Below are 20,772 nucleotides of genomic sequence, written 5' to 3'. Positions count from 1 at the left end.
TTGACAAAAAACGTGTTCCTTATTATTTTGAAGAGTTAAACCTTTTTATATGTAACTTTTCCTGTTACTAAATAGTTGGGGCATAGTTGCTGAACATCAGTTTATGTTTATTTTTATCAATTTCCTAAAAGTAAGATGAAATTTTTATTAATAGGACTGAAAAACAGATGAAAAACAAAGAAAACTTAAAAAACTCTGAATCCGAATTCTGAAGATGAATGCAGAACTAAAATCTGAATTCCGATTTGAATTCTTTGTTTTCAAAATTTCAAAAAAAAATCTAATCTGGACTCTAAATTCGATAGCTTCCGTCAACTTTGTAATTTTATAAAATCGATTTTTTTAGTTTCGAATCCTTAGTTCGAATAGAAGCTCGGCTGAAGAAGCCATTTAATAAAAAAATATCTGAGAAAAATCTAAATCTGAACTTTAAACCTCAATTTCGAAACTTAACACTAAGGGGGTATAAAAAATCTGATTTTGTATTCTTTATCGACGCCTGTTTCGGTTTTGCTTCAACCGCGCTAATGGAGGACTAAATTTATTAATCTGAATTCTAAAAAGAATGGTGAATTCTTAACTTGACCTATGAATTTGAAATCCGAATCTGTATCTCAAAATGTATTCTAATTATTGAACTCAGAATCTAAATTTTATATCTGAGCTCTGAATTTGCATTATAAATTCTTGTTCTGAACTCTCTCAAACCCATTATTTTTCTTTAAAATCCACAGAAGTCGCTAAGGAAAAAGGTTGAGCATTTTTTTCATAAATTGCATAACCAAAGGTGCTAAAGAACGTGATTTTCAGTACTTTTTCGGCTGTATCTATTCTGAATTTGACCTCTGAATTTAAATTTCATGTCTGTATTTAAAATTCAATTCTAATTACTGCGATCTGAATCTAAACTCTGAATCTAAGTTTATTTCATGAATACAAAAAGGCTTATGTTCTACGAAAAACTTTAACGCTTTTATAACAATTTAATCAAAACATGCATAACCACAGAGGCTAAAACAGAAGTTCAAAATCTTCACGAAATCTTGCCAAACTGAGTCTAGATGTCATATTTAATCTGAATTTTTAATTTGATATCTGAATCTGAATTCTGAATGTGAACGCTATATTTAAAGTTTAATACAAATAAGTTTTCCTGGAAAGAAGATTTAACGGGGTTGCTAGAAATTTTTCGTTCCAAATTTTTTTCGGTTTTCCCGGTTCAAAATGATGATTTTTCCCGTTTTTTTTGTTATATTGGTTTTTCAATATAAAATCATGGCGAATAAAAAAACAATCAAATTTCTATTTTTTAATGCGTGGTCTTTTGCTTTTCACATCAAATTGACGAGTTATCAGAAAATGTTGGAATGAATCCAACGAAATTGGGGCTATTCATTGTTTTGCTCCACAATTATAACAAATTTTTCGAACCAGTTCGGATGACTTGATCTTGAACTTTCATAGTTTTGGGATCCCTTTGAGCCACTGTAAAAAATACTTTTGTCCTAGAATGTAACCGGAGATCTAAAACATGTTTTCGAAAAATTTCCCTAAACTGAACCTTAAATCCACTCTTAAAATACACATGATTTTTCACTTAAAACAAGGATCCAGTGATTTTCTTCCATTCAAGTGCGACATATACATTTCACTTGGCAGTCACTTAAATTTCAAGTGAATTCATCCACATTCACTTCAGTCGTCACTTGAATTTAAAGTGAGAAAAAATATTCACTTCCCCATCACTTGAATTTCAAGTGAATGTCGGGTCGGTTGTGTTTATTTTCAGAGTTCAAAATGGTAAATTTTAAAGAGCAGCGTTTAAAGCTTATGCTGGATTTGGATTTTCCCAACTCTTTACTAGGCGATTTTGGCGGTGGTTTGTGTTAAACGTGATGTGAGGATAAGTTATTTAAAGGTGTTATCATGTTTCAGCTTGTGGGTTGAACTGAACAGATTTTCTGGTTTGCAGCAGGGAAGATTTAGAAGTCGCACTATCCGCAGTAACCGATCTGCCTTGGGATTACGAGAGAATTTTCCAATCAATAAATTTATGGCAAAAGCGTAATGTAAGTATTTGAAATCGAAGTGGTGTTCTATAAATGTTCTTTTATTTAAAAAACGCGTGAGATAATTAACTACACTCATCCGAAAAGGAAACGTTAAATTCACCTGAATTTTCACGTAGGCGCTCGTTACGTGAATTTTTGCTTGACTTACGTGAATCACTTAGAGGTTAATAAAAATACACTTGATCCTTACGTGAAACTCACATAATTATATTCTGTCAAAATGAAGACACATTCGATTTACGTGAAAATCCAATGATCCGGCAAGTATAGACGGAATGGGTGCATTCTATGTTATGTTCACGTAGCTCTTAATTAGTCATTCACGTTAAATCTCTGTAAAAGAATACCGACTCAATATGGCGTGGTTCCAAGTTCTAGCACAGTTGTTACAGGCAAATAGAGACATTTTGAAGCTGTTTTTTGTAAGTATAAAGAATTTAGCTGTTTGATTGTTATTTACAACCTTTTCTATTTCTTCTATTTAAACAGAATGTGAAATCGGGTCAGCTGCAACTTCAGATAACCGCTATGGAGGCACATCAATTTCGATGTCATTGTGTCAATTAAATGAAAAGTGAAAGTGTATCTAAATAGTGTAGTTGTGAAAGTGAAAAAATGGCACAGTGTTGTGTAAATTATGTGGCATAATAAAAATCCTTAAAAATAAAATATTTTTTATTTAAATGATTCACATTCGATCTACGTTATCTTCACATACAACGCATATGAAAATTACGTGAATTCTGCTTGCTGTGTGAGCTCTGTTTGCTACCTGAAGTTCACGTAGGTTCCACGTGATTTTCATGATGGCAAAAATCCATGTACATTTTCACGTAGCGTTCATGTCAAAAGTTTTTTCCGTGTAGAAACTTACTTAGAAACTCAGATAAATTTCACTTGAATTTCCTAGTTTAATTCACTTGACCGGTCACTTAAGTGAATTCACTTGACCCATCACTTAAAATTCAAATGAAATTACGTATGGCGAGAATTTACTACAGATGTCACTTATTTTTTAAGTGAAAATTATTTTGGGTGCTAAGGTCAATGACATAGTGAAAACGATGCGATGCAATGCGGCGAATGCGATTCAATGCGGTGAACCACATTTGATAAAAAATGTATGTGAATCGCTTAAACCTGATATACCCAACGCGGCGAAGCAGATGTCAATTTGTTCCGCCGCTCGAGTTCGCATAGGCTGTTTCCGTAAATTCGCATCACATCGCTCTCACTATTACCGTATTTTTTTTCACCTGGAGGCAAACTAGAGGCAACCTAGGTTCGCTCTATCTGCTGTCATCGTGCTCATTTATTGCTCGAGAGGCAACCTAGGTTCGCTCGAAAAAGGGACGGAGTCGCCCTGAGAAAAAGTCAGTTTTGCGAGAAGTTCACCAATACTCTCAACGTTGTTGTCAAAACATTAAACAGCTGTTTTTGGCTGAAAACAAAACAGTTGAAATAATGAACGGGCAAATGATTATTGCCGCGATTTTGAACCTCTCAGCCAAGCAAAATCGTACTATCTGCAGTCCAGTGCAATCCGGACACGAAAAACGGCAATCCGGATGTGAAGAACCGAATGAAAATATCCAGAAGGGAGAACAAAATGACAGCTGCATGTAAACATTGCGCTCGTTCTCACGCACACCTACGTATGGAATAACTCGAAACCCGAAACTTGCTTTTTTATTCTGACGGTTCCAGAGCCAAATCCGGAATAAAAAAAAAATACGCCATATGTCATCGGCCTAAGACCAATAGTTCCAACAGGGTCTAACTTGGCGGTAAATTTTCCACTAAATTCAAATTTAGCAAAAAATAATAACAGTACCATTGTGGAGTTTTCGGGAAGCAAACGATTCCAATAGTTTAATACGTAGGTGTGTATTAAAATATTTCTAAAATAACAATGGTTAAAGAATATCTTTAAAGTAATATAAATGTCTTACGTTTACTGCTTCTTCCTATAAACTCATATGTGAGCGACCTCGAATCGTTGTGAATATCATAACCTTGATAATTTCCGATCGAATTTCTGTACCTGTCTGAGAACTGTTTGAAACCAACGGATTGTATCGTATCGCGCCTGTTGTGATAATAACTACTTAAAAGGGGTACATTTCAAATCACAAGTATTCACCTTAAGGCCTGCGAATGTTCCGAATAGTGATCGGTTGATGTTCTCGTGTTTCTAAGTGGTCAGTTTGATGATCGAAAGTACTGTGAATTTCATGATATTCAGCGTTAAAGTCTGACTGTGCAATTTAAGTTAAACTTACTGTTTGGAGAAATATTCATATGTGGGTGCTCACAAATCTTCACTGAAGTTCAATTAAATCTATTATAAATTCCCTAAATTTTTGAGAAGGTACTTCTAGATCACAATAGAATGACTTTGAGTTTTCTGATCTTCTTTGCGTTGCTAATTATTATTCATATACCTAACATTCCGTTTCAACTGACATTTGCTTAAGCCGATGTATTATTGTTGCGTCATCACTAAGTTTGCGCTGAGATGAGACGTGTCGACGTATATTCGTGACAACCATAAATACACAATAAACAAGGAAATGAATTTCTTACATCAGTTTCTAACTCATATGATTATAACACAAACTCAAAAAATTATAAAATTTGCTGATGAAATATAACAAAAATTCCAAATCATAATGAATGTTTCTAATCAATGATATTTTCGGTAAGTCATTGAAATTTTTTTCAAAATGATGTTCCTTATGCTTAACTAAATATTTGCTTCAAAATTATTTCCAAGCAGTCTAGTTTTCAAATTTGAAAAAAAAAAACATTTCCAAAACACAGACTAACAACAAAATTTGAATAAAAAAATAAATGTCAGATCAGGTAAAAAATCAACCAGGATTAATTGTTAGAAAAATGATAACAATTGTTTATCATTATTCATCTTAATTTACATTTATTTTCATAATCTTCAACTGAAGGGTTGATTGAAAAATTCCGATGTAGTGTTTTAAATTTGAAAAAAAAATCGCGATTTGAAATATGATTTTTTGATAGGAAAAAATTTAAAGGTTTATGTTTTAAGAACACAAAAATTCAGAAATGGAAAACATAGACAAACTTGTCAAAAATATTTCTAAATATTTAAATAGCTTAATTTTAAAATTCGGTAAATTTATTTAAAAATTGAAAAAAACTGTAGTATGAAATTCGGGAAACTTTTTTGAAAATTAAAACAAAATATGAAAATGAAATAAAAGGTTCTTAACATTTAAGATTTTTTTTCAATGAACACCTCTAACCATTATAAAAATTTATTTATAGCATTTAATTGATAATTCAAGGGAACAGGATTTTTGTGTTTATGTTTTAATGATTGACTTTGTAGATTTTAGCGTCCTGAACTAGAATCTTTTGTGAAATTTGAACTACCACATTTAATTTTGATAATATGGAGTTTAAAATATGTCAGTTTTAAGTGAAATTAAATATTGATAACTGATTGACTATAAAACTTACATTTAAGATGAAATCTGATTATCATTTCGTTTAAAACAGATGCATGTTCTAAAAAAGTAAAATTTAACAGTTTTTAAAAATTTGGAAAGTTATCATAACAAGTACGTTTGACATTACTACAGAATTTGTAAGAATTTGCAAAACGATTAGATTTATGCTTCTAAAGTGTGTAAAATTCAATTTGGTTCACTTTTTCAAAAATTCGTTAAATTAGGAAAAGTAGACAAATAGAAAACTTCTATAACTTTGTTAGTGGAACTCAAAATTACTTGTAGTCATCATGAAAGTTGATAATTGATTCAAAACTTTTATTGAAATTGTTATGTTCTTGTTTCCAAGTTTTGTCAAAAAAGTGCAGAACTTCTATATATATTTCAATTACATGGAGTCCAACTTGTCGATGTGTAAAATGAGTATTTGATGAACTAATTTTTAAGGTACATGATTCGTTTAAAACTCTGTTTTTGTAAAGTTACACCTCTTAATAAAAACCCATTTTAAAGACGAGGTAGGGTTTTTGTATGTCATGTTTAGAGTTTCAATACAAAAGGTTTATTGAATTGCAAATCAAAATTTACAATTAAAAATAAGTTTCAATTCGTGAACGTCATATAGTGTCGTAAAATTGAGTATCTTAAGTCTAGGGTGATGTAAGAGTTAATTCTGTTAAACCCCCTCAACCCCAAAACCCCTAAACGTTATTTTCCTAATACACATTGTCATTAGATTAGTGTAGCTATTTTCAAATTATGCTGTAGGTATTTAAGTAATCCATATGAAGCGTTTGGTAGGGAACTCCACGCTTTATTCCTCCCCTTGCTCCAGAATCTCTTGCGGTAATTACCACATGGTTGGCCTGGCCGTAGTTATCTCTGCAATGCATGTTTTATGTAACAGCGATAACGTTGAAAAGAAAAATGAAGGACGCAAGTCTTTTCATTTTCCAGGAGGCTTACACGTTTTGGCTATGTTGGTAAAGAAGAAGAAGAAGAAGGATCAAGTAGGCTGTTGCTTAATATGACAGCAATAAAACATGGTTGCATTGTTTTTTTTTAAATATCCAAACATTCAGTGTGCACTTAATTTCTACCTATTTTTTTTTTAATAAAACTCGAAGATCTAGTTTTTTTTTTCCTTTCGAACGAATGTTGTAGAGATATTTTATAGAAAAAATGTTGAATAAAAAATTAAGTTTGTTAACAGAAAATTTGAGAAGGTTATATAAAGTTTATATTTCAAAGAATCTTATCTGCTTGTCTGTTGATAAAAAAAACATTAAAAAAACGAAATAGTATTATCAAAATTATTAAGAGGAAAATAAATTTAAAAAAAACTCAAATGAGTTGAACTTGAAATTCGATTGAGTTCAAATTTTTCTGGCAAAAACATTATCAAAAGCAATCCCAATAGAAGGAAAATTGTCCAAAAACACGTTTCACGAAAACGTGAATAACTTTTGAACTGGCAAAAAGTGGCAATTAGTTTTGTTTTGTTGGATAGCTAAGACTTCCATTTAAATGTTTGAGTAGGAATGGAAGTGGGGTCTCGTGGGTTTTCCAGATGTCCAAATATGATGAAAATTCGTAATTAACGTATAACGTTAAGTTATACGTTTTTGCTCGAAAACAAAAATTTTTTTCAATTCTTTAACCTAAAATAATTAAATTTCATGTTATTCTGAACACAACCATGCCTTTTTTATTTATTTCTTTAAGAAATAAAAGTTAAGTAAAGTATTGAAAATTCTTTTGTTTAGTTTTTGCGATAAACTGCAAGAGCATCAAACCCCAACTTCACCTACGTAGAAAATTGTATAAAACAACGAATTTTAAGATATGTTTGACAGATTTGTGATCGATGTAATGTTTCTGAAAAGCATAAATTTATAATAAATTTTCGAAATTTACGAAAAGGAGTTTTGGCCAAGCTTTCATAGGTCCTGCCATACTGTGCGGCGTGTTCGTGAATTGATTTTTCCTATCGAAGTGATTTTTTTTTATCGATGCTGAGCGTTCGTAAATTATAAACAAACGTATGCAAAAGCATTGGAAAGTAATTTGACATCTACCGAAAAAATCGATCGACTGATGCATCATCAAAAAAAATCAATTTACGAACACGCCGTAAGTGCTGCAAACCTTATAACCAATAGTAATGCCGTTTCAAAATTTATTGTCTAGGTATGATTAGCTAAATTAAAAAAAAGCAAAATAAGCTAAACATATATTCGTATACTAATCATCCAACATTCAAACTATCTTTTAAAATATTCCACCTGTTCTGAGTGTTCTTTAACCCTTTCTGGGATAACCTTTTTTTTTGTTTCGATTATATTCGTTTTACCATATTTATGGCATTCGCGACTTTATCAACGTTGCAGTTGGCGGACAGTTATTGAAAAACTATCCGGTACAACTGCGTTCGATGTTTACTCTTGGGCTCGAACTCGCGGACATCGGCTCAGGAGACAACAGACTTGCCAACTGAGCTATATCACAAGCCCGATTTCTGGGACAACAATAACTGTAAGTGTACAACTTATCACTCCACAATCTTATAAATTAGGGAATGCTCCCGTAATAATTGCTATGTTGAGGAACAACTTTGTTTATGTTCTTCAACAATAATTTAATTTCCCGAGGAAAATTGAAAGTAAAATACGCACTTACCTGTAATTTTACTTCGCAAAATCTTATTTAATTTAATTACTCTGATTTTCGTGAGTGTTACCAATCCTGCCAGTGCAATCCACTAAGTTGCATTCCATTCCTCACTATTTTGTTATATTCACTTCACACACTCTTCAACTTCCAATCTTCTATGTAAATTACTCACGTTGAGCTCCATCATCCAGACAGACGGACTGCTAGTAAGTACCGAATTCGGTAATCACTTGAATTGCGCACTCAACAATACGAGCTGGCAGAGGGCGTTCGAATGGAAAGATTAGCGCGAATCAGATTTTCGTAAATGGTTGTTTTATTTTTAATTTTTTATTCTGTTGATATTCTAAAACTCAAACCTTATCTAGATAGAGCGTTTTTCATAATCACAATCATTAGATTATTCGTGTGGTAACAAAAACAAAACGGAGGCACACACCCGTGATAGATTCGGTATTTTTGGAAGGTTGATAGATTAGGATCTACACGTCACGCACTGTTGTGGTTCGATTTCTCCTGGACTAAGTATGGTATGGTATGACTGTCTGTTGTTGCTAACTGAAAACTGGCGCGAATAATTACGCGCAGGTCAATTCGGGGTATCACAGGTCATGGAGTGTTGGTTGTTTAGGGATCTTTTCTTCACTCTTACTTCATAAAGGGGTTTCACTTCAACTAAAAACCTTTGGTAGATAGGTAACTAAAGCTTAGCTTTACGCGCTTGAACACCGGTAAGCTGCAGAGAGCTCAAGTGGGCCTGCAACAGCTCGATGTACTCATCCCTGTACTTGTAAAAGTGGCCTACGTGCGGCGAACGATCCCACACCTTCATGGTTGTCTGTAGGAGTAAAGTGTTAACATTAATGTAAAAGTATTTGATCCTAAATAAGATGACCATAATAAACGAAATAAATACCTTCATTCCCAAAGCATCCCAAGTGGCTCGCAGCCGTTGATTGGCGCTTTCCGTCCCGATTGGATCGCTCTTCGATATCAGCATGAGGGCCGGACAACGGCTCGGCTCGTTGAAGAACGTTTTAGAGCTGAAATCATAATACTGGGTCGCCTCTTCGTGGAACAACTTCAAATGATAACTGGAAGTACGAGAAAGTACATTAGTGAAGGGTTCAATGGGTTTCCACTGATAATGGATCTTACTTCATGTAACCCCTCAGGGCGCTCTGGAGCGTTGGATTCTTGGGTAAGACGGCATGCGGCACTCCGACCGGAATTTCGGTGATATCGGCCACACTGTCCCAAACTTGACCCTTGATCTTGTCCAGAATGACTTTGTTCGCCTCATCATGGTGAATTTTGACTAGACATTCGCCCCACAGATATCCACCGACTGAAAACCCATGAATTACCATTCCGTGCTCCAGGTCGTTGTTGCGTAGGAATGCCAGCACGTCGTTGGCGATCGCTTGAGATCCGTGAACAGGCCATATAAGCTGCCAGGGACTGAGATGGGCCACCAGAACTTCGAAGCCCTGCTCCAGGTAAAATTCGGAAAACTTTTTCAGATGCTTTTCCGAAGCGAGCAGCCAGGCGAAAATTATCACTAGAGGTTTGTCCAGCTGGGTTGTTAGCCTGAAGAAGCATAAATTTATGAACAATAGATAGGGTAACAAATAAAGTGCGGTAGGTGATAGTATAAATAATTGCTTGTGAGCAGTCCGAGGGAGTGTGTTGAACACTTCGCCGTAGGAGATCGCTTTTTCATCTGTGTCACTCTGGATGTTGACGGTGTTCGGAGTGCTTTGTATGTAGCACATCTCGAGTACTTCTAGATGCCGTTGGTGCTTGTTGGAGCTATCGAGAACAGTTGCTTTATCGAAGTCGAACATGTGCCCCTGGTCGAAGCAATGTTATTGTAGTAGTAGTAAGCTATGACTAATGTAAAATAAAATTTTCTTCATTCTGTTACTAACTGTCAACACAAGAAGACGTGTTTCAATAGGTTATGGACCTATCGTTTCTGAACTTGAAACTCCGAAGTTATGGCAAGCAAAGATTTTTCGATCGAAAGGCTCTGCGGACGGGAAAATTGGGTGACGTGGAAGTTTGCCATGCAAACTTATCTAGAGCTTAAGGACCTTTGGGAACTTTCAACGATGTCGATCCTGTGAAGAACCGAAAAGCAACGGCCAAGATCATCCTTTTACTTGATCCGACAAACTATATCCACGTGCAATCGGCGTCGACAGCGATGGAAGTTTGGCAAAACCTGGAGAAGGCATTTGAAGATTCGGGTCTTACCAGGCGAGTAGAACTTTTGCGCAAGCTGGTCAAAGCGGATCTCGGAAGCTGTTCTTCAATGTCGGAGTACGTGAATCAAGTGGTTTCTACGGCACATCAACTCAACGGGATCGGATTTCCAATTTCGGACGAATGGATGGTGCGTTGCTGCTGTGTGGTCTTCCGGAGGATTACAGGCCAATGATTATGGCCTTAGAGAACTCCGGCACCCCAATTACAGGAGATGCCATCAAAACCAAGCTACTGCAGGAGCTGCAGGTACCCTCGGCGGATGCGGCACTACTGACTAAAGGGAAGCGTGGAGTATTCAACAAGCAACACAAAATTGCAAACTATCCGAAAGCAGAATCGAGAGGTCCGAAGAGTGCTAAAATACATCAGGTGAAGCTTTTTGCACTGTCTTTTCTACGATCGAGTCACGCAACGCCACCGATCGGTTTTTCGATTACGGAGCAACAGTGCACATGACTCACAACAAGGCGCTGTTGAAGGCTCTGAAGCCCTCGAATGTTTCCGTTGTAGCTGTCAATAAGGGAGAGATACATTCCACAATTGTCCGTGAATCTACTCTCCGTCAACAGGATTGTCCGAAATGGATATAGCATGGTATTCAACAACGCGGGCTGTAGAGTGCTGAACCAGAATGGCAACATAGTGGCTCAAGGTACCCATACGAATGACCTGTTCAAACTGGAGCAATACGGTGTAGGCAACAGGGCACTGACGTGCTCATTAAAAGTATCCCTGGACATTTGGCATCACCGAATGGACCACTTGAATTCTGCAAGTTTAAAGCAGATGGCAGATGGTCTGGTTGCCGGCGTTGAACTGAGCGAGTAGACGGTTGCTGATTGTTGCATTTGTGCTATGAGTAAACATAGTCGTCAACCATTTCATAAGACAGTCACACGTGCTACCAATCTCTTGGGAATAGTTCACTCCGACATTTGCGGACCCATGTGTCGTAATTTTACAATTATTCTGAAATGAATATCGAGGAAACTCTTTGATTGTTGGCAGCAGTGAAAACTGCTGAACCAAACAAGACCAATTTCTTCTCCATTTGATGCCTTCTTCTTGGAGAATGGAGGGACCGTCAACTTGGAGGAACCGTCATCTTGGAGGAACCGTCATCTTGGAGAAACCGATGCTTTCACTTCGAGATTAGTTAAACGAATGAGCCCAACTGCGCTGGGTACGCTCTTTTTATAGCGTCAAATACCCGAGCGTCAGAGAAATGGGCGGAGCCAAATCGATGGGTTTTTACTCTCTGGATTAAAATTGATAAAGAGAACATTTTTCGTTCAGAACTTTTCCTGTTTTGTATGCATATGGATGCTCAATTCTATTTCATTTCTTTATCTTCTAATTTTCCATCTATATCCTCTACACCATGGAGGTGAAGTCGCTCGGAAGAAGCCGATATTATGTCACTTTTATAGATGACAAGTCTAGAAGGATTTTTGTCTATTTTCTTGAAACAAAATCCGAAGACGAAGTACTAGAAATCTTCAAGAGATTTCATGTGATGGCTGAGCGGCAAACCGGATGTAAGGTAAAAACTCTACGAACTGACAACGGATTGGAGTATACAAACCGGAAGTTTGACAGACAACAACTACCCACACGCCACAGCAAAACGTCCTAGCTGAGCGAACAAATCGGACAATCGTCGAGCGTGCGAGATGCATGCTATTCGAAGCGAAGCTGGAGAAAATTTTCTGGGCTGAGGCTGTATCGACTGCGGTTTATCTCTTGAATCGTTCCCCTACGAGAGGTCATCATGGCACACCTGAACAGCTCTGGAGTGGAAAGAAACCGGACTTATTGCACGTGAGGATCTTCGGAACACAATCCATGGTGCATCTACCGAAGCCCAAACTACGCAAGTGGGATGCCAAATCGGAACCTGGTATTTTGTTTGGTTTCGAAGAGGACACCAAGGGCTACCGTCTGTATGACTTGAAGACCAAGAAGATCACCAAGAGCCAAGACGTGATATTCATCGATGAAGGCGCAACCGATAATCGCAAACCGCAACCTGGAAATCCTAGAGAGCAGTTTTGAAAATGACGATATTGATGAGGCGCTTAGCAATGTTAGTAGTAGATCGACAGATACCTTTACCAATGTGACTGTGCTCCCTCCGCGCCGAGTTTCATATCCGCCTGAGTCACTGGCGTTGAGGCGAAGCGGTCGGGAGTACCATCTACCAGGCAAGTATGATCAGTTTGTTGCCGCGCGAGGTGCGCTACAGAGTCATGCCGAGCCGAGCCAATTCAGTGGAGTGGCTACTCCGCAACATTTCTCAAATGATCCAACCACCCCGCGGGAAGCGATGTCCCGTCTCAATGCAGGCAAATGGAAGGTAGCCATGCAGGAGGAGTACGATGCGTTAATGAGCAATCAAACCTGGTCCTTGGCGGAACTACCAAAAGGCAGAAAGGCGATCAAGTGTAAATGGGTGTTTAAAACCAAACACGACTCGAACGGAAATGTGGACCGATACAAAGCGCGCCTGGTGATAAAAGGGGGTGGACTATGATGAAACGTACTCCCCCGTCGTGCGTCACAGTTCACTGCGGTACCTTTTTGCGCTGGCTTCATTATACGGTTGGCAGATTCAACAGATGGATGCTGTAACGGCGTTCCTCCAAGGAGAACTTGAAGAGGAAATATTTATGGAGCAGCCGTTGATGTTTGAGGATCCCACGAAGAGAAGCTGGTATGCCGACGGGCTGAAACAGTCGAGCCGAGTTTGGAACGACAAGCTGGATTCCATGCTTAAGAAGTTTGGTCTGACTCAAGCAAACTACGAGCCATGCGTGTATTACATTGTCGAAAATCAAGAGGCTATTTTCATGGCGGTCTACGTCGATGATGTGATGATTTTCTCGAGCAACAACGACTGGATCAAGCGCATCAAGACGTTCCTGAATACGAACTTCCGGATGAAAGATCGGCCAGGCTAAGAGTTGCTTGGGCATACGGATCAGTCGGACCGACGACGCTTTTGCTCTTGATCAAGAAGCTTACATCGAAGCGATCCTGGCTAGGTTCAACATGGCGAACTGTACACCTGCAAAGATTCCGATGGTGGGCAAGCTGAACAAAGATATGTCCCCTGAAACAACCGAAGATGGGAAACAGATGGACAACATTCCGTATTAAGAAGCGCAGGTTACCCGACCGGTTATTCTCTACGCCGTGAATCAACTTAGCCGTTACAACTCAAATCCTAGTCAACAACATTGGAGTGCTGTAGAGCATCTTTTCCGCGACCTGCGTGGAACTTCGAAACTGAAACTGGTTTACAAGAAGGATGCGAACGAGGAGGTTATTGGTTACAGCGATGCTGACTGGGCATCTGATCTGGACAATCGGAAGTCAACGAGCAGCTACATATTTCAACTGTAAGGGGCTGCGTTTTCTTGGTGCTGTAAGCGCCAGCCAGCAATAGCATTATCCACTTGTGAAGCAGAGTATATGGCACTTTTGGCAGTAGTCCAAGAAGCTTTGTGGTGGAAGAGCCTGATGTCACAGTTCTAGAAAATCGGACCAATTATTATTCTCTGCGATAACCAAAGTACAATCGCGGCGGCTAAGAATGGTGGTTACAATGCAAGAACAAAGCACATCGATGTACGACATCACTATATTCGAGATGCACTGGAGAGAGGAGTGATCAACATCAACTACGTTACGTCTGAGGAGCAACTTGCTGATGGATTAACGCCGCACAGTGGGCCAGGAATCTCACTTTTGCAGTCAAAATTGACTGCAGGCCAGAGGCTTCGTTGTAGCTCATCGGTGTCTTGGACAAAGTTACTCGACTATATTTGCGCCATCTATTGATGGATTGGAATTAGTTCTATTTTTCTCCGCAAGGTGGCGTCAAAATCTAACTTTTTACAGAAGCAAGATACAGGCATGGTTTCTTCTACAAAGTTGTTCATTATACCTTTTACATCAACTTTGTAGAACATTGTTAAGCTCTATGTTGTGTACTTACCTTGCAAAAATAATAATTTAAGGAAACCTTGCGAAAAAATGGTTTTTTTCACCTCTTTTTTGTGTTTAGCTATACAATACCTCAAATTGCTTGCGAACAGTTTGGCGTACCTCATTTTTTGAGAAGTAACAGTTGTGATTATGATCTAAATGCATGTAGAAAATGTCGGTGGGTTCTCGTGGGTTCCTTGCCAAATGATTTAATAAAGTTGGTTAATTTTCAATACAAATTCAAACATTTTGAGACTTTTTTCAAAGAAAACATCCGCATTTCTCGTAGAAAAATCGAATTTTCGTCGTTTTATTATTGCTTTAGTCCATTGCGATGCTAAATTAAGCAATTGAGCACATTTGGTAAAATTTATCAAAACAAAAAAAATAAAAAAAATATTTAAAACTGTTTTTATTTAAATTAATTTTTGAAAATTTTTATTTTTTTTCTAATTTGATCAAAAGTGCGAAAAATGTGCTGAATAATGAACATTCGACTTTTCTAAGAGAAATTCGGATGTTTTCTTTGAAAAAGGTCTTAAAATATGTGGATTTGTATTGAAAATTTACCAACTTTATTAAATCATTTGGCAAGGAACCCACGAGAACCCACCGACATTTTTTACATGCATTTAGATCATAATCACAACTATCACTTCTCGAAAAATGAGGTGCGCCAAACTGCTCGCAAGCAAGTTATTGCAATTTGAAAAATGTATAATTTTAACCATTTTTTTGTGATTTTGACAGAAGAAATCTACGAAACGAATAAGTTTTTCACTAAAATATCTCATTTAAGTCAATTCCAATCGAATACTGTGGAAATTTGAGGTATTGTATAGCTAAACACAAAAAAAGGTGAAAAAAAAACCATTTTTCGCGAGGTTTCCTTAAATTATTATTTTTGCAAGGTAAGTACACAACATAGAGCTTAACAATGTTCTACAAAGTTAATGTAAAAGATATAATAAACAACTTTGTAGAAGAAACCATGCCTGTATCTTGCTTCTGTAAAAAGTTAGATTTTGGCGCCACCTTGCGGAGAAAAATAGAACTAATTCCAATCCATCAATAGATAGCGCAAATATAGTCGAGTAACTTTGTCGAAGACACCGATGAGCTACAACGAAGCCTCTGGCCTGTAGTCAATTTTGACCGCAAAAGTGAGGTTCCTGGCCCACTGTGCGCCGCTGTGAAGCTGATAATGAATCGTGAAGCAATAGGAATTATTAATGTACAACAAAATTTTCTTCATTCTGTAACTAACTATCAACACTAGAAGACGTGTTTCAAAAAATGTTCATCAACAGCTGTTGGATGAACTCTTGACCGAAAGACCGAAAGCCGAACATTATTTATTTATTTTCATGGTTTTCCGTTTCACGACATAATCTCATAAACAACATTCCTTGAATTCACTCGGTCCATGTCAAATGTTCTCCAATTTCTTGGACATCCCACATTCGCCAGATCACGCTCCACTTGGGCTAACCACCTTGCTCGTCTCGTTCCTACCGAATTCGTAACGAACACCTGTTTTGCAGGACAGTCGTTCGGCGTTCTCGCCACATGTCCGCCTCCACACTCCGTTCTCCTGAATGCCGCCAAAGATGGTTCTTAACACTCGTCGCTAGAATATTCCGAGTGTACGCAGGTCCTCCTTGAGCAATATCCACGTCTCTTAGAGAACAACCGATCTAATGAGGCTAAGTCTTCTCGACCGCAGTTCGCCGTCGGATCTCATGGCTGGTGTCATTGTCTGCGGTCACCAGTGAGCCGAGATAGACAAAGTCTTCGACTATCTCCAGCTCGTCGCCGTCGATCGTGACCTTGTTATTACTGGACAAGCGGGTTCGGCCGGTCGCGGATCCGCAGGCCAGCATGTACTTCGTCTTGGACGTATTAATCATCAACCCAATCCTTCCTGCTTCGCGTTTCAGTTTGCGGTAGATCTCCTCCACCTCCATATGTTCTGCCGACTATATCAATGTCATCGGCAAAGCAGATCGTGCCCCGAATTTAGTCCACCGCTCTTCGAATAACACCTTCTAGCGCCACGTTGAACATCATGCAGGCCTTGTCGAAGCCCCATGCGCGACTCGAATGAACTTGACAGTTCACCTGAAATCCGCACACAGCACAGCGTTCCATCCATCGTCGCTTTGATCGCCTTGATTTTCCATAGCTCGTCACGATCAATCGTAGATGGTGCGTAGGGACTTGGTGTTCAAGGAATTTTTGGAGGATTTGCCGTTATGTAAATCTGGTCGTGGACCGTCCCTCTAGGAAGCCGGCTTGATGACTTTCCACGAATCTGTTAGCCCGTGGCGTTAGGCGGCAGAGTAGGATTCGAGACAGCATTTTGTAGGCGGCATTGAGGACAGTGATCGCTCGGTAGTTCTCACAGTCCAATTTGTCGCCCTTCTTGTAGATGGGGCATATTACCCCCTCCTTCCACTCCTCCGTTAGCTATTCTATGTACCAGATCCGGACCATCAACCGGTGTAGGCATTCGGCCAACTTGTCCGGGCCCATTTTGATTAGTTCACATAAGATATCATCCTTCCCTGCCGACTCGTTGCTATTCAGCTGGTGAATGGCTTCCTTGATCTGCACGTGCACCCTTCAGGTGTTCTTCGAAGTGCTGCTTCCACCTTTTGATCACCTCACGATTATCCGTCAGGATGCCTCCGTCCTTATCCTGGCACATTTCGGCTTGCGGCACAAAGCCTTTGTGGGATGCGTTGCAGCTGTTCCAGCTCTTACTCCTCCAGGTGGCTCTTTCTCTCCTGGAAAATTCGGACTCGCTTAATTTTCCGCTGTTGGTGATTCTCCTCGTTTCGACGATGCTTCTTTGCAGTACAGCCACCCACGCGGCGTTCTCTTCGGCCTTCACCTTCCTCGTTGTTCAATTGAGTTCGTACCACATGCCCGATGACGTTCTCCGCAACGCTGTTGATGGCTGTCTTGATGGTATCTCAACAGTCCTCGAGAGGCCGGCAGCGCTGCTTCGAGCGATTACGCGTAGCTTGTCGCGACCTCAGGTTGCTTCATTCGTGCGATATTTAACCGAAGCGGGCGTCGGTTTCGTATGTTGTTCTCTACGGAGAGTTTTGGGCGCATCTTCGCCTTCACCAGATAATGGTCCGACTCGATGTTGGCGCCTCGACAAAATCTGACGTCGATGATGTCCGAGAAGTGCCGGCTGTCAATCAAAACGTGGTCGATCTGTAATTGCGTTTGGTACGGTGATCTCCAGGTGTACTTGTGTGGGAAACGGTACTAGAAAAAGAAACTACGTACGGCCATTCGTTTGAAGGCGGCGAAATCTATTAGTCTGAGGCCGTTTTCGTTGGTACGCACTGAACCTTCCAATTGTCGATTTGTCCTCCTGGCCGACCTGAGCGTTGAAATCCCCGATGACGACCTTGATATTATGTTTTGGCCAGCGGTCGTATTCACGTTTCAGCTGCGCGTAAAATTCGTGTTTGTCTTCACCGGTACTTACGAGGTGAGTGCTGTGCACGTTGATGATGCTGATGTTAAAGAACCGACCCTTGATTCTCAACCGGCACATTCCTGGGTCGATCGGCCTCCACTCGATCACGTGCTTCTTCATCTTCCCCATCACTATAAAACTCACTTTTCCAAGCTCGTGTGTGTTGCTGCAGCTCTGATAGTTCGCATGACCATCTTGGTGGAGCCCTTCCAGCATACCCCCTGCAGCTCTATCGCGAATTGGAGATCGGCGCATGTTCCAAGTTCCCAATCGCTGGTCCCTTTCCGTCGCGTGCCTGGGTCTTTGCCGATTTCCATCCGAAATTTGTTGTTCATTGTTCGTTGCTTGAATTTTATTACCCAAAGCATCCACCGGGGTTGGACACCCGACCTGAGAATCGAAGTTGTAAGACAAGAGGTGATATGACCTCTACCTTTGGGTGTATGAGGTCTCGAGTTGCACATGGTCTGCCGTTTGCCAGTCTGATGCTATCAATCCATGCCATTAGGGGCGATCCTGAACACACTATATTTTATGGACAGGTAAAATGTATAAAATATGTGTGATAGAAATTCTTTACCGCATTCGTAAACACATGAAGCCAGATGGAATGTGTATTACACATGTGCTTTCTGAAAAATCTGCCAATAGACCTACAATTTAACCAACTATAAAAATTTATCCTAGAAAGCTCATCTGATGTTTGCCTATTCTTCACTCATAAACAATTCTTCTAGTTTCAACTAGCCGCACGTGTCAATAACGTGATTAAATTAATAAATTTTTCGGTTTCAATTTGCCTTAATTGTACGAACCCTTACCTTAACGTCTTAGAATCTTTGGCCCAGTTATCTCGACTAGAGCTGTAGAAGTGCAAGTTTTTGGTCAAACTGTAGACTCCGATATTACCGGTTGTTGCCTTTGAACTTTTTCCCCTGGTGGTCATCGTGAGGGGCTGTAATGTATAAAAGAAAAAAATGATTGAAACTTAAAAAAAAAAATCTTAAATTGTCAGCACTTTGTAACAAAAAATGGATCTAAAATAAGACTACTTTCTTTACATAAACACCATAAAACTCGTATTTCGGTGAAAGTAATAGCTTATTGAGCCAACGTTCGAAAAGCGGAACACGTTTATGTGAGCTTCCAGTTCAAATGCCAGATATGCCTAGCAATAAAAACACTAACGATACCTGTTTGCAGCGAGCCACTCCAATTATGCCGAATCCCCCACGATTATCAATTGTTGTTTCACGACCACCGGCTGCGGCAACAAATTGATTGGAAAAGACGCGTATCTGCAGCTGGGGGAACTGATTCGGCCGAACGACAATGTTGTTGGAACTCTAGAGCCCTCGCGTGATGAACCGGTGCAGCATGGCCACAGGATTGGTGATTGTTAGAACAAAAACCCTCAAGACCAGAAAACAGGTATGCCTTCCGCTTCTAATTTACACTGATACCAAAGGTCACACACAGTTCGAATTTCAAGAGGACATTGGATCGTTGTTCGTCAATCGACTCGGTGGAACCGGAGTTTGTTTGCTTCTGCGATGCGGATGGCAATCTTCAAACGATGGATGATGGATGGGATGCGAAATGTGGAGATTACTTTTCTGTGCCACGCGTATTGCATGAGTATTGGTGTCAGCTGAGAAGCCGGCCACAAAAGCATGCGAGGCGAGAGAGAGACCTATATCATAATGAACAGCTGTGCAGCTGCGGGCGCGTCAAATCTCTATATTATCGATGTTAGCCGGATTTAGGAACAAAAAAAAATCGCAAACGCGCTTATGCAGGGGACTTTTTTACAGGTGACAAATTGATTATCGAGATAAGAAGTGGCAAACTTTTATCAAAAGGTCGCTTTTCAGAATTAACAATCAAGTATGAAAATAAAAAATAAATCAAATGATTTACCTGTAGTGATTCGTCTCCTTGCAATAGAAATGAATTTTTATGGGGGTGTTGAGAGAGAAAAACTTTAACTCTCTCTTTAGGAATAGTGAATCTTTCGATGAACTACAAACTAATTGGTCTGTTCACTGACTGAGTTTCATTAAGGCCACCATACATTACTCAAATGCATGTGCAAATTCGATGATTCCACGAAGACTGTTTGATTCTTTGCTCGCCCATACACGATTGCTGATCGTAACAGAAACTAAAAAACACCACTCCGGCTGGGGCTGAGTAAATGGCCTGAAATTTGTATAGGCAGCACCATACGCCATGTCACAGAATGTTGTCTGCACAAAAATTTTGATCCCGACCGATTTTACTCAAACTGACAGCGTGCTGAGGAAACTGACCACTACTTCAGTGTCAGGGTTCCTCGATTGACACTTACCTTAATAGGGGCTTGTTCCATCAGACAAACCGTAGGGACCGAAGTGCAAACGTTGCCTCAAGTTTGGGCACCTATCCAAGGAGTGATTTGTTAACTGGCCACAAGGGAGAAGACCACGGTGTCGAATACGGTGTAATATACCGTGGGAGAAGACGAAGGTTGGAAAAACGAATGGTTGCTTAGTAACCCTCAAACAGCGAGCGGTGTCGTCATAGCTGCCGATAAAGGTGCAATGAATCGTAGCAAGCGGAACGGTTAAAAAAGGGATTTTTACTCTTCAGAAGGCATTTCTCCTAAATTGAAACGCAAGTATCAACCAGGTCATTCAATTCAAGTTAACGACGACGTGACGTATATTTTCAAGATGTCCAGCAATTTGCTCTCTGTGAGCCAAATTTCTCTGCGTGGATACGAAGTTCGATTCCA

General features: G+C 39.4%; 2 protein-coding genes across 2 annotated transcripts in view; one reads left to right on the top strand and one right to left on the bottom strand.

Moving 5' to 3' along the window:
- The first annotated feature begins 1,756 nt into the window (after positions 1-1,756).
- LOC129742810 (microfibril-associated glycoprotein 4-like) overlaps positions 1,757-20,772 on the top strand; it is a 60,083-nt gene continuing 41,067 nt past the window's right edge. The window contains exons 1-2 of the mRNA XM_055734751.1: positions 1,757-1,879; positions 1,936-2,069. The gene's annotated coding sequence lies outside the window, so the exon portion shown is untranslated. The remainder of the gene's footprint in view (positions 1,880-1,935; positions 2,070-20,772) is intronic.
- Positions 8,521-19,622, bottom strand: LOC129742811 (transmembrane protein 53-A-like). The gene is made up of 5 exons (XM_055734753.1): positions 19,190-19,622; positions 18,818-18,951; positions 9,395-9,826; positions 9,153-9,330; positions 8,521-9,074 (listed from the first exon to the last, which is right to left on the bottom strand). Exons 2-5 carry the CDS (start codon positions 18,940-18,942, stop codon positions 8,937-8,939), a joined length of 873 nt encoding a protein of 290 aa, XP_055590728.1. The 5' UTR covers positions 18,943-18,951; positions 19,190-19,622; the 3' UTR covers positions 8,521-8,936.

Source organism: Uranotaenia lowii, chromosome 2, assembly GCF_029784155.1.
Source record: "Uranotaenia lowii strain MFRU-FL chromosome 2, ASM2978415v1, whole genome shotgun sequence".
Taxonomy (NCBI): domain Eukaryota; kingdom Metazoa; phylum Arthropoda; class Insecta; order Diptera; family Culicidae; genus Uranotaenia; species Uranotaenia lowii.
Note: the sequence above shows the minus strand (reverse complement) of the source record. Positions and strands in the feature narration are given on the sequence as shown.

Bases quoted from the DNA above. Each gene is read 5' to 3' on its own strand.
- LOC129742811 (XM_055734753.1), bottom strand. From the start codon at position 18,942: ATGACCACCAGGGGAAAAAGTTCAAAGGCAACAACCGGTAATATCGGA. The intron at 9,827-18,817 runs GTAAGGGTTCGT...ATGCTTCTTCAG, and splicing joins AAAGATTCTAAGACGTTAAG to GCTAACAACCCAGCTGGACA. The intron at 9,075-9,152 runs GTATTTATTTCG...TTACTCCTACAG, and splicing joins GGGATGCTTTGGGAATGAAG to ACAACCATGAAGGTGTGGGA.